We start from the raw sequence: 19,503 nt of genomic DNA on the forward strand, positions 1-19,503 counted from the left end.
CAACGCGTTCTATATCTGTCTTTCCTGTTTTCGCAGTCTCCGCTAACTGACGTTTGCCTGAATCTATGCCAGCTATTACCGTCGCTCTAGCTTCTTCTAATAGTTCACGTACTTTTTCAGTCGTTATTGGAAGGGTGCCTTTTTCAAGCTGTAAACCAGAGTATTGGTCTTTAAACGTTATGTATTTGAAAAATAACATTACAGCTAAATACCTTATTCAAAATTATCCTTTTTAACAATGCGTCAATAAATGCTTCCTTAACAAGCTGTTATAGAACTAGTAACTAGTATGTTAAGTAATGACTTAACTTTTTAAAAAAATAATGTATTTCAATATACCGTGTATATTTGCTTTTTCGGACAGAAAATCAATTCAATAAAGAGCATTTTAACTTTTTAAAGACCGTGTTAAGCTATGTGTATCAAATAAACACAAATATTAACCTTTTGCAGTTTAAGGACAGCTTGCTGGGCATCCATGTCACTGGCCAAAAATGTAGAGTCTGTCAAAAGCGCGTTCAGATTTGCGAAGTAGTGTCTGTTACTGGGCAGTTGCCTAATTCCGGATCAATTTTGAAGTTTTCTTAAAATATTGTCATAATTACTGAACATAAGTGCATGAAATTTAAATAGAAAAATGCTGGGTACTATATCAACCAAAATGGAAAAAGAATAAAAGAAAAAACAATTTACTATAATATAATATTCAGTACGAAATAAGGGCATAAACGACGTCCAAAAACCTGCATTCAGTGCCTAAATATTCAGATTTTTTCAAAGAACAAAGTAAACGTTATCAAGTCAATAAACAAATATTTAAATGCTACTTAAATGAACATCATGTATTTAATGTTTAACCTGTATATAAATTATATACTTCTCTGAAGTATTTGTATGTGTATTTTCGGCGTATCCGAACTACTAATTTGTCCGAATTTGCATAGTTTTGAAAGTACGAATCTGCTTCATTTTTGCTTCATTTTCATATCAAACGCTGCACAACACAAAACAATGATATCATCAATTTATTTTCTTTATATGTAATTGGCATTGTATTTCGTGATTGACGATAAGTCATAAACATCGTATAGTAGGCCTAGTGTTTAAAGATAACCCTGTCGAACCTCAATATAAAAGCTCGCGCTGTGTGACGTCATCCCCCACGTGACTTAATATTGACATTTAGGAAAGCAAAAGTTAAGAGGTATTTATTTTGGGGTTATCCTCGAATAGCTGCACTTTTGTGTTGTTTCTGTTGCTATGGAGGTCAGTTGCGTAGACTGTGATCATTCTATATTGATCACGGTCGCCGAAACGCTTTTTAAACGATTTCCGAATATTTAGGCAAATCCGGAATTAGGCAACTGCCCAGTACTTTGAGATCCGCGGAATGGCGAATATTGCGGCCTATCACACGAGCCTAGAATTAAAATATTTGTAATATAGTAATTACAATAGTTACTATATACCAAATATTCAAGATGCTTGTGTAAAACTATTATATGTTGCCGGTGAATAAAAGGGATCACAGCCCTCATCATATATATATGTAGTTTGTGTTTGATAAAGCGTTTTGTTCATGTATATAATGGTCCAAAAATAAAGCCTCATTGATAAGTTTTCAAATAATTCTAATTATTTTGCTTTTTTAAACATAAACACACAAACACTATCTGTATCGAACAAAAACATCGTAAAATAATACTCGTAAGTGTACAAGTGCATCTTATATAATGCAAATTGCAGTCAAAGGCCAGATTTCCTTAAGCCAAAATACTTATGGAATATGCCTATTTCAATTCATTGGCAGATATATCGTGTGTATATATTACCTCAGTTAAGGCATTTGGTTGGTTACCAATAAGGAACGACATACGCCGTTGAAACTCCGTACAATTGATCATAACGCTTATGATACCATTAAAGTCTGTCTCGTCGTATGAAGTCACACCGTGATAACCTTCAGTTGGCATAAAGCATTTAGCTACTTACCAATGGTCTGTACACCATTGGTTGGCTTTGGTATTCTTCCAGGACGGTCCACTATATCTGTGGATAGCGCATATTTCATCCCGAAAGTCACCGCATATCTGTGAGGGGCAAGGTCGGTGTATCTTAAATGGAGTGTTGTGGTACTTGCAGTTTCGCGGAAGTGAGCACAGTCCTTTTGTTGGACAATGCAAGAGATGTTCTGTCAGACAAAGGTTGCATGTTGTTCCAGCAGCGAGGTGCCGGGCCTGAAGGACTGAAGAGTGAATATTTTGCTGAATTCGACGGGAGTCCCCTTCAACAAGGCCTCGTATGCCAGCCTTAGTGATCCTAAGAGCGAGGGATCCTTTGAGCCAGTTCTGGTTATCGTGTTCCTTTAGGATGTCTTTGTACGAAGCCATTTGCGTTCTGAGCTCACGCTGACAGGATAGTAAAGCCAATCGGACCCACACTGTCTGACGTTGCAGGAATCGCGGGAATTACCTAAATATTAAAAGAAACAGTACAAAATAGACTATGTTTCGTTCAAGCAATATAAATGAAATATTAACTTATGTATGCTTACAAGCAAAACTTACACTGAGCTTTCAAAGCGTAATGCTGAATTATAAGTAAATCGGTGAGATATTAACTTAAACGTGCTCACATGCGAAACCTTAACCAAGATGTGACGCCAACGCCGATGGTGTGAAGTATCGCTCTCATTTTCTTGGAGCCAGTCGAGCTAAAATTAGTAAACAAAAAGGTAGTCAAAGACAAATAAACCATAAATATCCAATTGTATTAAATGCAAAAATCATGAAAATGAAGATACATTTTCTAAATTTTCATATGAAATATCGTTTCGCGACACCCGAAACGCGATGGAAATATTGCGATGCAATGTTCATCTCAAAATACATTTGTCCATAATTTGGATTCAAGTGTAATATGTAACTGTTATTAAGTTGTGACGTTGCTTGCCCCTCATTCAGTGTTTGTTAGGCATAAGCAATGCGCCTGACCTTGACACTGACCACTGGGCCTTTCCCTGTAGTTTTAATTGCATAACTTACAAATGTATATCGGAACAATCGGAAGTTTGTTCAACTGGTCATTTTATTTCCATCAATAAATTCATGTCAATCAGAATATGAATATTTTCGTTAAGGTTTGAAGCTATAACACACGTTGTAATTTGAATTATACCTTAAACAGGATGAGCAGAGTTTTCACATGAATTACCCTCGAAATTATACCTATTATTGTATCAACTCCATGATATCGAAATTGCAGAATTATAGCAACAACAAGACCTGTCACAGTATTTGATGAGTGCCCTCGGATATGAAATTGACCCATGAACAATGCCAGACCATTGAAAGGTTAAAATCCAGACCACATATACTCATTGCACCATTGCATTGTGAAGAAACTCTTAATACTAAGTGTGACCTTGAACGTAGAGGCAGGAACATGGGTCTTGCACGCGACACGTCGTGTTGGTATGTCGAACACATACAGCAAGTACTTTTAAAATCTGTCGACACAAGAGAAAGTTACAGCATGAACAATACCACCTATACGCTTTGCCTTTTATGCGGCTTTCAAAAGTAAAATACACTCTAAGTGTGACCTTGACCTTATAGGTAGGGACACAGGACTTGCCAAGACACGTTTTCAAATACTGCAAGTTATTTAAAAATATTTCCATACACGAACGGGAAATAGAGCGGGACACACAGACATACAGATGGACGGACAGAGGATGCGATTCTAAGAAGCTCACCTTCGACGGAATAAAAAAAGGATTTTGGTTTTAATGGGGTGCGAACCCATGCTGGTTAAGTAAAGATACAAATGAGAAAAACAACGCCTCAAGCACTAGGCCACTAGGACTAATAGCAATGTGATGGATTGTTTTTATATGTTCACAATATATTGATAAAATCACATGTCAATCAAATTATCACAAGAAAGCCGTACTTAAGTGACTATTTGCTTGATTTTCACTGCTGATCATTGTGGTCTACAAAAACGATATTTGAACAAATATTAACATTTGCTTAAGGGTCCTAGCTTTAGGTATCTTAGTTATAACACTCCTACTGATTTGCAACAATTAATTTCATCATACATAAACAGTTCACAAAAACATAAGCAAGTCCCTTGAATCAGTATTGAATGGATTCAACTTGTACTAAGTGTGTACAATACACTGATGCTGTATTGTTTAATAGGAAAGAAAAATACTATCATAACAAGCAAATTCGTTGAATTGATATCGCCCGCCTGATAGGGCCGTAGAAGCCTCCGGCTGGCACTACGTGTGAACGGCGACTCCCCCGTCAAGAAGGTCCGTCAGGTTAAGTTGGTCAGCCACTCGTTCGAACTATTTTTTAGGAACGTTCATACGACTAACATATCCTTCCGCAATACAAGATGTCAAGGAATGGAAATTAATTGTTGGTGAAATATATATATGGGTTTGAGTTTGATTGCAACAGTTTGAAATAAAAAAAAAAAATATTGTATATAATGTAGCATTTAGAATTGACCAAGAAACCTAGTTTAGGACTCCATGTTACCCAGTTCCAAACTAATCTAAGTTTCTATCAAGGCAAACTTTCTGATCAAGTTTCATGAAGATTGGTCCATATATATTGCAAAAAAATACAGCCTCTAGAGTGTCCACAAGGTTTTTTAAGATCTGACCCAGTGACCTCAATTTCGACCCCACACGACCTACTAGATCAAACTATTTCAAGATTTCATCGAGGCAAACATTCTGATGAAGTTTCATAGAAATTAGAGCAGATGTTCTGCCTCTAGAGTGTTCCAAATATCTATGTTAGAAATAACCTAGTGACATAGTTCTTGACCCCATGTGACCTATTTTAAAACTCTTTTAAGATTTCATGTAGGCAAATATTCTGACCAAATTTTAACATAACTAACTATTCAATACCAATGTTTGGTTCGGAACACAATTGTTCAAAGATTTCACCTACTGACCTGGTTTCTGACCCCATGTTACCCAGTTTCGAACTATTCAACAACAATCAAGCCAAACAGTCTGATTAAGTTTCATGAATTTTAGATTGCCTCTAGTGTGTTCCCAATATTTTTTTCTAAGATTTTACCTATTTACCTTGTTTTGACCCATATGACCAAATATTTAACGCAGTTGGAATTTATCCCAAGATAACATTCTGACGATGTTTGATCATAAGCCGACCAAGCGCCACCATAAAATAATTTCGGACAAGATTTTTGAAAGATTTGACCTAGTGACCTAATAATTTATTACATGTAACCCATTTTAAAACATGTTCAAGAGTTCACCAAGGAAAACATTCTGATGAAGTTTCATGATTATTAGACCAAACATAATGCATCTAATGTGTTTCAAAGATTTTTTCTAAAATCTGTCCTAGTGACCTAGTTTTTGACCACATGTGCCCCACTTTTACATGCGGTCCATATTTCATCAAGGGATAAATCATGACCAAGTTTGAACATAATCTGACCAATCATTTCCATTCTGGACAAATATCTAAGATTTGACTTAGTTGCCTTAATTTTGATAATATGTGACCCAGTTTTAAAAAAGTCCAAGTTTCTTCAAGGAAAACCTTCTGATCAAGTTTTATTAATATTTGACCATGTATAATGCCTCTAGTATGTTCCTAATCCTTTTTTCTAAGATTTGACCTAGGGACCTAATTTTTGACAAGGCGTACACTACAGGTAATACTTTTGTACTTCCTATTTCATAAACGGGCAAAAAAGAACAGGGTTAAAATTAAGGTACTAAAACAGATCTCCGCAATATTTATATTATATAAGAATATAAAACTGATGAAATTTAGGAGAGTTGAGATAAAATTTACACACGAGATATGTTTAAATTCCATTCAATTCAACAGAAGATGTAGAACGATTTTTAAAACCAGTTAAGTTGAAAACATGAGTTTACGATGTTATAGTTAGTTAAAATATATATAAATACCATTATTGAAATAACATCAAGTTCCGGTGCAGTATATAGATTTAAATCTTATACTATAAAATCAAAAGCTTAAAAAATAAATACAATATTGATGTGATATACATGTGCATATCAAAAGCAATAATAAATTAAATTAAAAAGTAAGCAAGAAAAGCCGCAATGCGACGAAACCAGGTTTTCAATGATTGACAGAAGAACTTCAACCTGTGTCTGTGTTTCCTTTTTTTGTAACAGTGACCTTGACCATAGGGACCCAAACGTAATCACATGAAAGGTATCCATAAACTGTTCCTTCATACCAAGTTTGGTCAAGGTATGTGGACCTTAACTAAAGTTATTCAGTTTCAACCATTTTCTATCTTTAGTAACAGTGACCTTGACCTTGAATCTAGGCATCCCAAAAGCGATCCCATGAAAAGTATCCATAAACTCTTCCTTTATACTAGGTTTTGTCAAGATACATCAACCCTAACTAAAGTAATTCAGTTTCAACAGTTTTTCTATTCTTAGTAACAGTGACCTTGACCTTGATCCTATGCACCCCAAATGCAAACCGATGAACGGTATCCATCAACTCTTCCTTTATACCAAGTTTTGTCAAGACATGTGGACCCCGACTAAAATTATTCAGATTCAACTGTTTCTCTGTTTATTTAAAAACAGTGACCTTGACCCTGACACTGGACCCCAAACGCAATTCCATGAAAGGTATCCATAAACTCTTCCTTTATCCCAAGTTTGGTCAAGATATGTGGACCCTAACTATTCAGTTCCAACCGTTTTTCTATTTTTAGTAACAGTGACCTTGACCTTGACCCTAGGGACACCAATCGCAATCCCATGAAAGTTATTCATATGCTCTTCCTATAGACCAAAATTGGTCAAGATATGTCAACCCTAACTAATGTTATTCAGTTTCAACCGTTTTTCTATTTTTAGTAACAGTGACCTTGACCCTAGAAACCCTAAACGCAATCCCATGAAAGGTATCCATAAACTCTTCCTATAGACCAAGTTTGGTCAAGATACTCTTACTGAAGATATTCAGTTTCATAGGTTAGTTTGACGCCACCCGGCCGCCCCACTATGTGAAAACCTGGTTAACAAGAAACGCCGCAATGAGACAATACCAGGTTTTAAATGATTGATCGAAGAATTTCAGTCGTGTTGTGAGATTCAGTTACAGCTGGGAGGTTTTAATTTTAGTAGCATTGACCTTTATCTTGCCCCTAGGGACGTATTCCCATGGAAGTCCGCCATACTTACTTCCTATAAACCTTTGGTCAAAATATGTCAACCCTAACTAATGTTATTCAGTACCAACTGTTTGTTTATCTTAAGTAACAATGACCTTGACCCTAGGGATCCAAAATACTTTCTCGTAAAAGGATTATACAAACTCATTATATATATACCAGGTTTGGTTGCAATTAGATAACCCTAACTAAAGTTATTCGTTACCATAGGTGAGTTTGACGCCCCCTCATGCCGGCCCTCCCAAACAAGGGCGCACTTCATTCTTGTAAACAAGTTTCACTTTGGTTATACAAATGCCTGTCGAAAGCAATATAATTTGTATTTAGGAATACAATTGAGTTATATAACCAAGTTAAAAATCTGCAATCTGATATGTTATCAGCGGACTTTTGTAACTAGTTTGTAGATATTTACGCAAAAATTTGCTTATTCCAAGACAAACAATAACAAAAGTTGTAGAAACGGTACATCTGTGAGAGTGCAGCTTTTAACTTAAACTGGACCCAATATGTCTTTATACTTGAACCTTAGTTCCTAGCAGGAGCCATACTATGTATGAAGGATGAAATGATATTATGTAACGTATTAAAAGATGTTCGAAATCATTCTGTGACGTTTATGTCAATTAAAAGAAGGGTAATAAAGTTAAAAGTAAAAATCCTAACTTGCCATAAATCTTTAAATAACGTAACACGATGTGCCCTTAGACTTTAACCTAAGTTCCTAAGTCAATCAGAGGCCATAATTTGTATTTAGGATAATACGGAGTTATATTACCTCATTGTGTTGGTCCCGAACAACTGTATGGGGAATTAGGTGATTGGAATGAATGGTATTGGTGTTATGAGTGAAAATGCCATCTTGCCCTAAAACTTTAAATAACTGGACGCCGTCCGACACCCATGGCCATGATGGGCGAGTAATAGAGCCTCCTTATTCTTTGAATACTAAAATAGTCAAGTTGACAATTACTAGTGTGTCCAGTTTGTACACTACACATCTTGTTGATTCTATTCTATTCATGAAAAGAAACAAAGTACATATTTATTTTTTTGAACGCATACTATTATATTTTAATAATAATAAGAACCAAAAGATCTCTGAAATTTGGGGCCGAAATGTCTACAGGATGGGGCCGATTTTGGTAGTTTAAACCAAAAATGAATTAAGAGGGGGTGCACCTGGCGTGCGCCCCCTCTAAAATAGCTTAAGTTTACTTTTTATTTCAAAACCGGAGAAAAAAAGTAATACAAGGCACTACAAACGCACCATATGCGACTACAAATTGTAACTTCAACCCCCAATGCAAATAGTCGGCGCCATATACTTTCGGTTTTGAGGAAGGGGAGTATGTCAAAGGGTTGCGCCCCTAATTTACGCCCCCACTAATGACAATTGTTAGAGCCGCCCCTGTAAACGGACTGAAAAGTATCTTGTTTCAACTTTGGGCTGATTTAATTGTAAATGTGGTTATTTGTCTGGGATCCACAGCATACTCCATGCATTTAAATTTAAACTTTCAGCATCATAATGATTTAGTCACACATTGGCCCGATTGTTCAAAAAGTCGCTAGAAGTTAGCGATTTGTCAAACTAACAATCGCTACATTTTTTATGTATCGCTTCCTAACAAATTGTTAAAATTCCGATTGTTCAGACTATTGTTATCGCTATCGCTAACTAATAATCGTTAAACTATTTAACGATATCGCTAGGAAATTTAGCGATATTGCTAAATTTTAAGCGACAAATGTATAATGGGGTGGACCCATAATGCATTTGCTTTTTCCCACAATGCATTTAAATGCATAAAGTATAACCCACAATGCATTGAAAAAAAACCCATAATGGCTGCCCAAGCAGACAACACTTTGTCATTGTCAGAAAAAAGAAAGAAAAGAGGTTGCAACTTTACTGCATATGAGAGGGAAATTCTCATAACTGAATATGAAAAAGTAAAGGACAAATTAAATAACGCAAAGGTATACAAGATGCGAAACAAAAGATGTGGGATTGTATTGGTAATGCTGTTTCACTTGCTGGAGTTGGGATAAGAACAGGAAAAGATGTGAGAAACAAATTTCACAACTTGAACCGGGTCGCAAAGTCAACAGAAATGCAACAAAGAAAGCATTTGAAGGGAACAGGGGGTGGACCACCATCGGAAAAACCGCCCGAGGAGGTGCTCCGCCTTATTAACATCAATAAGGCAAACGCAGGCTTCAGTGGGATTCCTGGTGGGCTAGAAACCACCATTGCAGCATAGAAGGGAATAAGACTTCTTAATTCATTGTTTATTTATAGATTTAATCATGAAGTACTACTTAATTCATTAAGTATCATGTCTATTTACAGAATAATTTCTACACTATCAAATGCTTATTAAAATATTTTCGCCTGCTAAAAAGATACATAAATGAACTCGACATGTTCTAAAAATAGAAAATGGAATTCCTACCTCCATTTTGTTTCCATGTGGAGTGTGAATATGACAAATCCTTGAATAATGAAAAGATGTCATGATAATTTACCATAGTCAATTGTCCATGACATAAGTTCATACCTTTGCAAATACATGCTACGTGTCGCAGCTTCAAATATTATCCAGTAAAGCGATTTTTTTTCTTCCAGCGCTTGCAAACTTCTGTCATTATTCATGTGCCACTTGATTGTAGAATGGTTTAACCTGTTTATGTTATTAAAATTCGAATGTCACAAACTTTTAACACGATAAAATAATTATTTAATCACAAACAGTTGTAAACAAATAAATGTGATACATGTTAAGTGTATCTTTTGCAAGCATTTATATCATTTTGTTTAGATCTATTAATTTATTTATCTTAAATGCTAATCAAGCAATTCTATATTTCATGATAGTGCCTTCCCTTGATATTTGAGGCCCTGACATGGGGTCACCATAACCCTTTGTAATAAAATCCAAATTTTGAGACGGTTATTAGTATTGAAATTCTTCGACATTAGATGCAATAGGTTTTATTTTATCCTTTCAATTCAACTTTATTTCATCTATCATCGATGTAACTTTAAAAAATAAACATAACATATATTTTCAGAATTAAAGGTCGATGAGCTGCCAAATGGTGATGTGGTTATTCAAGTCATACCAGAATCAGATGTATGTTTATTTTATTCAATTGTAAATTATCATGTTGATATAATGTATACATTTATGAATTAAATACCTTTAATTTTTAGCAATTAAAATTGAATTATATATCAATAATTGATCATTAAAGAGTGAACATGTAATCACACCCTATTCTTAAATAGTACACTTCAACGTATGCCTTGTATATTTACAGTCAGAAGCAGAGAGACGTGCAGTGTTCGATTTGGACGTAAGAAATTAAAATTATTTTCTAGGCTGTATTAAAAATGTAAATGGATTTAGAGGAAGGAGGAAACAAATTTTGAAATAAAATATATAATTAAATGGGTGTTATTTAGGGTTATAGCTTACGGCACACTCAGCTGCAAGATATATATTTTATTACATTAAAAGTAAGGTACACACGTACGAAGCCAAAATCATTACTTGTAAAACCAAAAGAATGATTATATGCTATGTGTATTAATTCTATATCTTAATTTGTTTTCTCATATCAGACGATAGAATTAGACAAAGGAAGCCAGTCCACCGGCAATGAATTCCCAAATAGAATGCAATCCTCGAGTAATCAGCAAGTGAAAAAAATGAAGTAAGCAATTTTATACATATAAGGAATTGTTAACTTTAAAATGGAATACTAACTTATTTGAACTCTGGAATGAAATATGTAGCTGTATATTGATGCAACAAGACGTGAATAGACATTATAACATTGTATTTATCGCATTGAATGTTTTCGTCTAGATATGAAGATGATGCCACCTTCAATAACCTGGGTTTCAAATACAAGCTGAATAAGCAATAGATGGGCAACACTGCAAATGTTGTTTTATTTAGTTATTAAATACAAGTATGTTAAATTTTAATTAATGGTTTTTTTTTTCAATTAACATGTTATCCTTGCAGAATATCTCTCCAGGAAAAGGTGCAGACAGCTCAACTGGAATGGTTCGAAGGACAACACAAAAAAGTTGAGCTGGAGATGGAGCTTTTGATGGAAAAGATCGCAACGTCTTGGAGAAAAGGAAGCTGTTTAAAGCTTTGCAGACAGAATTGAAGGGGAAGGATGACATGGACATATTTCCATTAGTTCGTGACGAATAGGGTAAGTGGATCAGTTAACAGAAATGCATAGAACACGTAACATAAACTTGTTACATCAAAACACCAACATAGCATCAGCTGCATGCTTCCTTCCAATAGGAAATGTTCCTATCCAAAGTAGGCCTGCGCAATATGGTCACGGATGGCAAATCCATTTTCACCACCAACATAGGCTATAAGTGGAAGTTCATCCAAATCGCCGTCATCAACGTCAGGTTCATCAAACAACATGGCAATGTTATGCAAAACTGCGTAAGCGACAATCTCTCGACATGCTTGAGCGGGTGTCTTCCTTACCTAGAGTATAGTATATAAACAAATTGAATAACTTAACATATATAGGCAAAGCTTATATCTAGCTATATATATATATATATATATATATATATATATATATATATATATATATATATATATTTATTTATATATATATATATATCCTTTTTATATCCTTTTTTTAAAGATATAGAGCCTTATTACATAACCTAAATTAATCTATCAATCAGACCTTCTTGCACATGACGGAGAATCTTCTCTTCCATCTACCAAATGATCTTTCTATAACAACCCTCGAACGGCAGTGGGCTCTGTTAAATCAGGTTTTCACCGGTGTATCAGAGACTCTGTACGGCGTCAACATGTAACGCGAACAAGCATATCTTAAACAAGACAAGAGAGAGAAATACTTTTAATATTGTGGCTGTTAATAATGTTATTATTTGTTGTTTCAGATTGGACCATAGCAGATAAGAAACAGGGAGAGATCATCATATCTGAAAATAATACTGTGTTAAAAAGATGACACTATTCATTCTGAGTATTAATAATGTTTTAATTGATCTCATATGATAAACATCTTGAATTCAAAGATTTGAAATATACATTATAACAGTGTGATATACTGTTGTAATAATAATTCTATTCAATTATTGTTTTATCTTTCAAATGTTCGTGCATATTGTGTGATGCCCAAAAGTCTTAATGTGGACCTACCCGCTGTCACCAAGTAGAACACCATCTGCAATGTATGAATAATTTCCTTTAGAAAGTCCTGTAGCGAAGACGCTCGAAAAACAAAACTGTCATGCGCAGAGCCCGGCCATTCTGGATTTATGAAAGTAAATCTTCCTGAAAATAAGGTTAATTCACTGACCTTCATCAACAGACGATTGATTATTGGATCATAAGGTCAAATGACAAGTTAATTGTTATCTTTTAAAAAAGGATTTCACCTTGATAAACATAAGACCCAGCTCATCCTACATCTTCAAATAAAAATTCAAATACTGATATTAATACACAAAACATGATTTTGAGGTCTGTGTCCTTCTGACCAAATCACTTATTGATATTAATCCTTTCCAATAGTCGAAAATTCAGATTCAGACTTTTACTTTTCAAAATCGGGCGGAATACTCAGTCAATATGCAATACACACGATAGTTTATGATAAACACATACGTGATTAATTAAATAGGGTTCACCTGAATAATGTATTGCAATATTATGTACCTTTATTATCACAAACTGCCATTACATTTATGGATGCACTTCCCTTCCTGTTAATGAACGGCCTTTCTTCTGTTGGGCCTGGCTTCGTAATTTCAACATGTGATCCATCAATGGCACCTGTTAGTCGAAAAACATTTTATTACAAATGAGCATAATTAATATAAATTGATCACTATGAAACGAAGTGGAAATTCTTTAATCCATCTGCAAATATTTGTTTTCAAGATTTATGATAAATTTAACAACAACTTGAATGAATTGAACCAAAATTAATGCAACATATGAACGTATCAGTGATAATGTGATGTTGGTTACACTCATAATTTTTATATTTTTTAATACATATGGATGATTTCGCACCAATCACATTTGGAATCCCAGCTACCTCCGCAAACCCTGCCATAATGTTGCGACGGGTGTCCATTCTAGTCGGCCAACGTATAAAGCGATCTTTCATCTCTACAAGACCTTCTGTTACATGTTTTACCACGCGACAAACTGTCGCCTTGTCGCGCCCCATGGTGTCCCCTACCCCAGTGGCATAATAACGTAGAGCAATGCAAACCTGTAGGGTAAGAAAACATACGTATGTTTTCACGTAAGTTTTTGTTTCATTGATAATACATTTATGTTTTCTACGAATTTATTATACAGTTCTCAATATTACTAACTGTACTATCATTTAAATAATTATAAAGCTCCATAGCTTTACATTTTTGTTCATTCCTTGAGATTCTGTTTTCCACCTATATTTGTATTGAGAATATTTGAAGACGGGCCTCTCTTAAACACTACGAAACCAATTTAGCAATAAAAAATAATCAATGCTATCATAAAATTGGATACAGAAATAAAAACACCACGAAACCCGTGTGTATATTTGTGGATTACACTCAAATTGCAAGACACATAAGGTACTTTACGATTTGATTCAATGCATTTATTAATCATTGTTTGAATCTTATCGTAGATAACTTGTATCTACCTGTAGATGACACAAACCTACTATTCAATTCCAACAGTTGAAGGTAAATTTTGCTTTGTCATTCTGGCATAAGTATATCATTAACAATTAATATCACGGGTCTATTAACTGATTAAAGGTCCATGTTAGTATTATTGATTGAAAGGTATATCTATAGCCATAAGTCCAATTATAATTTCTCTTATTAAATGAAATTTTTACCTAAAAAATGAAAAAAAAGTATAAATATGTACCTGCTCTGCGGGATCCATGGCACAACCTTTACTGGTAGGTCTACGGAGCCTTTCTTCAAGCTGGTCAGTTATGAATTGCAACCCTTCCTTACCAAATCTGCACGCAGTTCCTTGTCTGTGAGAGTTTTATATACAAAATTTAGCCGATAAACACGTTTTTTTCCTGTGTTTACATTCTGAGCACCAATTATTGCGGCCGTTTTGTTTGTCGTCGTTAACCGTCGCTAAATGTTTAATATTGGGGTAAGAGGTGATTTAAATTTGTTGTTAGTTTAACGAAAATGTTGACGATCGCTATTGCTAAAAACTTCTGAACAATCAAAAACAAATTAGCGAATATCCTAACGATCGCTATCTGTTTATCGCTAAATTTAACAACGATTTTCGTCGTTAAGTATTTAGCGACTTTCTGAACAATCGGGCCATTGATGTACATTGTTATTACTTATATAGTCCTTTTTAAACAGCTTTAATATATTGTAATCAAACAAATACAAGAAGTAAAAACGCAATTATTTTATTGCTTACAAAGATATATATTGAATGATAACTCATATATTTTGTTATTCTAATTCAACTCTTATTTCCCTAAACTATCATATAGTGTCAAAACCAGTTGTACGTTTATGGAAATCGAAAGTTGAATAAGAATAACAAAACATTTGAGTTATTAACATAAAATTTGAGTTATCATTGACTTTCATTTTTCACAAAACGTTGCACGATGCTTTTTATACTTTGGTAACATAATTAAGCGTACTTAGGTACATAAGTTAAGAGTGTAAATTCCAAGTAGTGTTTGCCAATGTATTTACTATCACTGAATATAGCGTAATAATGAAAGCAAAAGTAGAATTTAGTTTTCATTTATCAGTATAATCTGTCGAATTTGAACACCCATCTATATATATATATATATATATATATATATATATATATATATATATATATAATGATGTTATTTAATCTAACGATATATTTCATAACTTTGCTTTAGGTAAATGCAAAATGTAACTTAAAAGAAAACGATTAAATTACCTTAAGATTAAGTCTAGTCCGTCATAGCGGTACATTGAAGTATGATCTGTTATAATCTCTATACAGCGACAAGCCCTTTTGATAAGACTCTAAACGGCCAATATGTTTATCGTAAAGTTAATTTTGAATCTGTTGACTGCAGCCAGCTTACATGTAAGCTTTGGTTATCTGCCCTTATCATTTCATTATCTTGTGCAGAGATCGCTAGGTACCAGACAACATTACTTGAAGATATAACAAGAAAAAAGTAAAAAAATTGTCTGAAAGACTTTAATGGCGTTTTTATAAACCAGTCCTTGTTGGCGGTTAAAGAATGTTAATTGAAGTGCATGTATGCGTAAAATATAAATAGCATACAAACTTGTAATGTTTTTTTTTTAAATCTTTTATATCTAAATATTTTGTTGTTCCTTATTTCTTTTTTTTGTTTTTAATTAAATAATGCACATTTGTTAACTGTATACACCCTTTTGCAATAGAGGCGCCACCTTTGTGGCCAAAAATAAAGTGGGTATCCCCTCCCCACCCCTTTATACATCAGTTTAAGATTAGACATACTATGGATACATATGCGGCAGAAGATGCAGACTTAGATAATTCTTATATTGTTATAGCTTATATAGGTTATCACGGCTAGGCTAGGCAACCTAGTTATAGTCCTTGAATTGATTCTATCGCACCAACTTATTTATATGTTCATTAAACGTTATAACATTGCTATATGTTCAAACCTTTTGTTTTGTACTTAATGGGACTATACACCAGATCGGCACCAACAATAGTTTTTCTGTAATGAATCTCAGGAAAATTATTTCATTAAATGTTTTACTCTATCATAATCATGATATCATAATTGTAAAAAAGCAATAAGTAAAAACAATCGAGACGGAGACCGGGTTTGAACCGGAATCGCCAAAAGTGCAGGCCAGTGTTGTATCCACTGTGCTACGAAGGTTTACCCTAATCATTTGGAGTATTTAAGCTATATATATACCAAACTTGGTAACATCGACAAGCCACTCACCCATAAGATTGAATTTTACTATGTATACATACCTAGTATTTTTTTTTAATTGTAAAATACGAAACACCTGGGAATAAAAATATTAATTGGTACTTCAGTAAGTAAGTTTCAATGCATCATACAAATCGATACCAAGTTTATGTCAGTTTTCGCATTTTTTTTTTTCGCTATTTCATCATTAGCTTTGATGTATAGCCCCCTTGAAAAACTTTGCATATATGAACATATAATAAGTTTAGCAGTTTATATGTATATAGTGTGTGTGTGTGTGTGTGTGTGTGTGTGTGTGTGTGTGTGTGTGTGTGTTCAAATAAGCAAGTTCTAAACCCACGCTGCTCTTAAAATTCAATGCTTGGCAAATTCATCAAATCAAAGGGTAATTCGCATTAAGGGACAACCCTCTTTGTTTGTTAACGTCAGTACGTTCAATCACCTGTCGTTATGACACGCGTTAAGGGACAGCCCTCGTAGTTTGTTAAAGTCGGTATGTCCAATTACCTGTCGTTATTACTCGTGTTAAGGGACAGCCCTCGTAGTTTGTTAACGTCAGTACGTCCAATTACCTGACTTTATGACTCACAGTATGGGACAGTCCTTGTAGTTTGTTAACGTCAGTACGTCCGATAACCTGACTTTATGACTCGTGTTAAGAGACAGCCCTCGTAGTTTGTTAACGTCAGTACGTCCAATTACCTGACGTTATGACTCGCAGTAAGGGACATTCCTCGTAGTTTGTTAACGTCAGTACGTCCGATAACCTGACTTTATGACTCGTGTTAAGGGACAACCCTCGTAGTTTGTTAAAGTCAGTACGTCCAATTACCTGACGTTATGACACGCGTTAAGGAACAACCCTCGTAGTTTGTTAAAGTCAGTACGTCCAATTACCTGACTTTATGACTCGCATTAAGGAACAACCATCGTAGTTTATTAACGTCAGTACGTCCAATTACCTGACTTTATGACTCGCATTAAGGGACAACCCTCGTAGTTTGTTAACGACAGTACGTCCAATTACCTGACATTATGACTCGTGTTAAGGGACAGCCCCGTTGTTTGTTAACGTCAGTACATCCAATTAACTGACGTTATGACTCGCGTTAAGGAACAACCCTCGTAGTTTGTTAAAATCAGTACATCCAAATACCTGACTTTATAACAGACAATATGGGACAACCCTCGTAGTTTGTTAACGTCAGTACGTCCAATTACCTGACTTTATGACTCGCAGTAAGGGACGACCCTCATAGTTTGTTAACGTCAGTACGTCCAATTACCTGACTTTTTGACACACAATATGGGACAACCCTCGTAGTTTGTTAACGTCAGTACGTCCAATTACCTGACTTTATGACACACAATATGGGCCAACCCTCGTAGTTTGTTAATGTCAATACGTCCAATCACATGTCGTTATGACTCGCCGTAAGGGACAACCCTCGTAGTTTGTTAACGTCAGTACGTCCGATTACCTAACATTATGACTCGCCTTAAGGGACAACCCTCGTAGTTTATTAATGTCAGTACGTCCAATTACCTTACTTTATGAATCACAATATGGGCCAACCCTCGTAGTTTGTTAACGTCAGAACGTCCGATTACCTGACGTAATGACTCGCATTAAGCCTTAAGGGACAACCCTGGTAGTTTGTTAATGTCAGCACGTCAAATAACCTGACTTTATGACTCACAATATGGGCCAACCCTCGTAGTTTGTTAAAGTCAGTACGTCCAATTACCTGACTTAATGACTCGCATTAAGGGACAACCCTCGTAGTTTGTTAATGTCAGTACGTCCAATTACCTGACGTTATGACTCACATTAAGGGACAACCCTCATAGTTTGTTAAAGTCAGTACGTTCAATTACCTGACTTTATGACTCGCATTTAGGGACAACTCTCATAGTTTGTTAACGTCAGTACGTCCAATTACCTGACTTTATGACTCACATTATGGGACAACCCTCGTAGTTTGTTAAAGTCAGTACGTCTAATTACCTGACTTTATGACTCGCATAAAGGGACAAACCTCGTAGTTTGTTAACGTCAGTACGTCCAGTTACCTGACGTTATGACTCGCATAAAGGGACAACCCTCGTAGTTTGTTAAAGTCAGTTCGTCCAATTACCTGACGTTATGACTCACAATATGGGACAACCCTCGTAGTTCGTTAACGTCAGTACGTCCAATAACATGTCGTTATGACTCGCCTTCAGGGACAACCCTCGTAGTTTGTTAACGTCAGTACGTCCAATTACCTGACGTTATGACTCGCATTAAGGGACAGTCCTCGTAGTTTGTTAACGTCAGTACGTCCAATTACCTGACGTTATGACTCACATTAAGGGACAACCCTCATAGTTTGTTAACGTTAGTACGTCCAATTACCTGACTTTATGACTCGCGTTAAGGGACAACCCTCATAGTTTGTTAACATCAGTACGTCCAATTACATACGTTATGACCGGCATTAAGGGACAACCCTCGTAGTTTGTTGACGTTAGTACGTTAAATTACCTGACGTTTTGACAAGCATTAAGGGCCAACCCTCGTAGTTTGTTATTGCCAGTACGTCTAATTACCTGACTTTATTACACACAATATGGGCCAACCCTCGTAAGATGTTAATGTCAGTACGTCTAATTACCTGACTTTATTACACACATTATGGGCCAACCCTCGTAAGATGTTGAAGTCAGTACGCCCGATAACCTGACTTTATGACTTGCATTAATGGACAACCCTCGTAGTTTGTTATTGTCAGTGTGTCCAATTACCTGACTTTATGACACACAATATGGGACAACCCTCGTAGTTTGTTATTGTCAGTACGTCCAATTACCTGACTTTATGACACACAATATGGGACAACCCTCGTAGTTTGTTATTGTCAGTACGTCCAATTACTTGACTTTATGACACACAATATAGGCTAGGGCCACATCAAATTAATAACTTGTTCATCGGATTTCCCGCACCTATTTCTACAGAAGAAAAAATAAAAATATTTTTATTTTTTTATCACTTGCGCCCGCACCATCTAAAAAAAAAGTTATAATTTTTACGTGCGCCAATTTGTTTAGTAGAATGTAGCCTTTTCTCTTATAACCGCGTTTTTCGATCGTAACAATTATCAAAGCACCGGCTTAATCATGCAGCCACTCTAATTAGAATCAATGAACGATATAGACCCGGATACAAGCGTCTAGATGATCGAGACTAAATTGGCAACATTT

The 19,503-nt window shown here is 35.2% G+C and overlaps 1 protein-coding gene and 1 long non-coding RNA gene across 5 annotated transcripts; one reads left to right on the forward strand and one right to left on the reverse strand.

The window, feature by feature from the left end:
- Positions 1–1,643: 1,643 nt before the first annotated feature.
- LOC128220260 (putative nuclease HARBI1) lies at positions 1,644–15,324 on the reverse strand. Of its 4 annotated transcripts, XM_052928589.1 has the most exons (8): positions 15,243–15,324; positions 14,205–14,319; positions 13,347–13,551; positions 12,987–13,103; positions 12,468–12,602; positions 11,983–12,133; positions 11,543–11,771; positions 9,904–9,923 (listed from the first exon to the last, which is right to left on the reverse strand). In XM_052928589.1, the coding sequence occupies exons 1-6, from the start codon at positions 15,275–15,277 to the stop codon at positions 12,108–12,110; spliced, it is 633 nt and encodes a 210-aa protein (XP_052784549.1). In that variant the 5' UTR covers positions 15,278–15,324; the 3' UTR covers positions 9,904–9,923; positions 11,543–11,771; positions 11,983–12,107. The 4 variants fall into 4 exon arrangements, 3 of the variants coding, with proteins under 3 accessions (XP_052784549.1, XP_052784550.1, XP_052784548.1); XM_052928590.1 differs by lacking the exon at positions 9,904–9,923 and having other exon boundaries at positions 11,149–11,771; positions 12,468–12,578; XM_052928588.1 differs by lacking the exon at positions 9,904–9,923 and having other exon boundaries at positions 11,149–11,771.
- LOC128220261 (uncharacterized) lies at positions 10,153–10,944 on the forward strand. The gene is made up of 3 exons (XR_008258741.1): positions 10,153–10,376; positions 10,564–10,599; positions 10,868–10,944. It is a non-coding gene; the product is annotated as an uncharacterized LOC128220261 (long non-coding RNA).
- Positions 15,325–19,503: the final 4,179 nt, after the last annotated feature.

This window comes from Mya arenaria, chromosome 15, assembly GCF_026914265.1.
Source record: "Mya arenaria isolate MELC-2E11 chromosome 15, ASM2691426v1".
Classification (NCBI taxonomy): Eukaryota; Metazoa; Mollusca; class Bivalvia; order Myida; family Myidae; genus Mya; species Mya arenaria.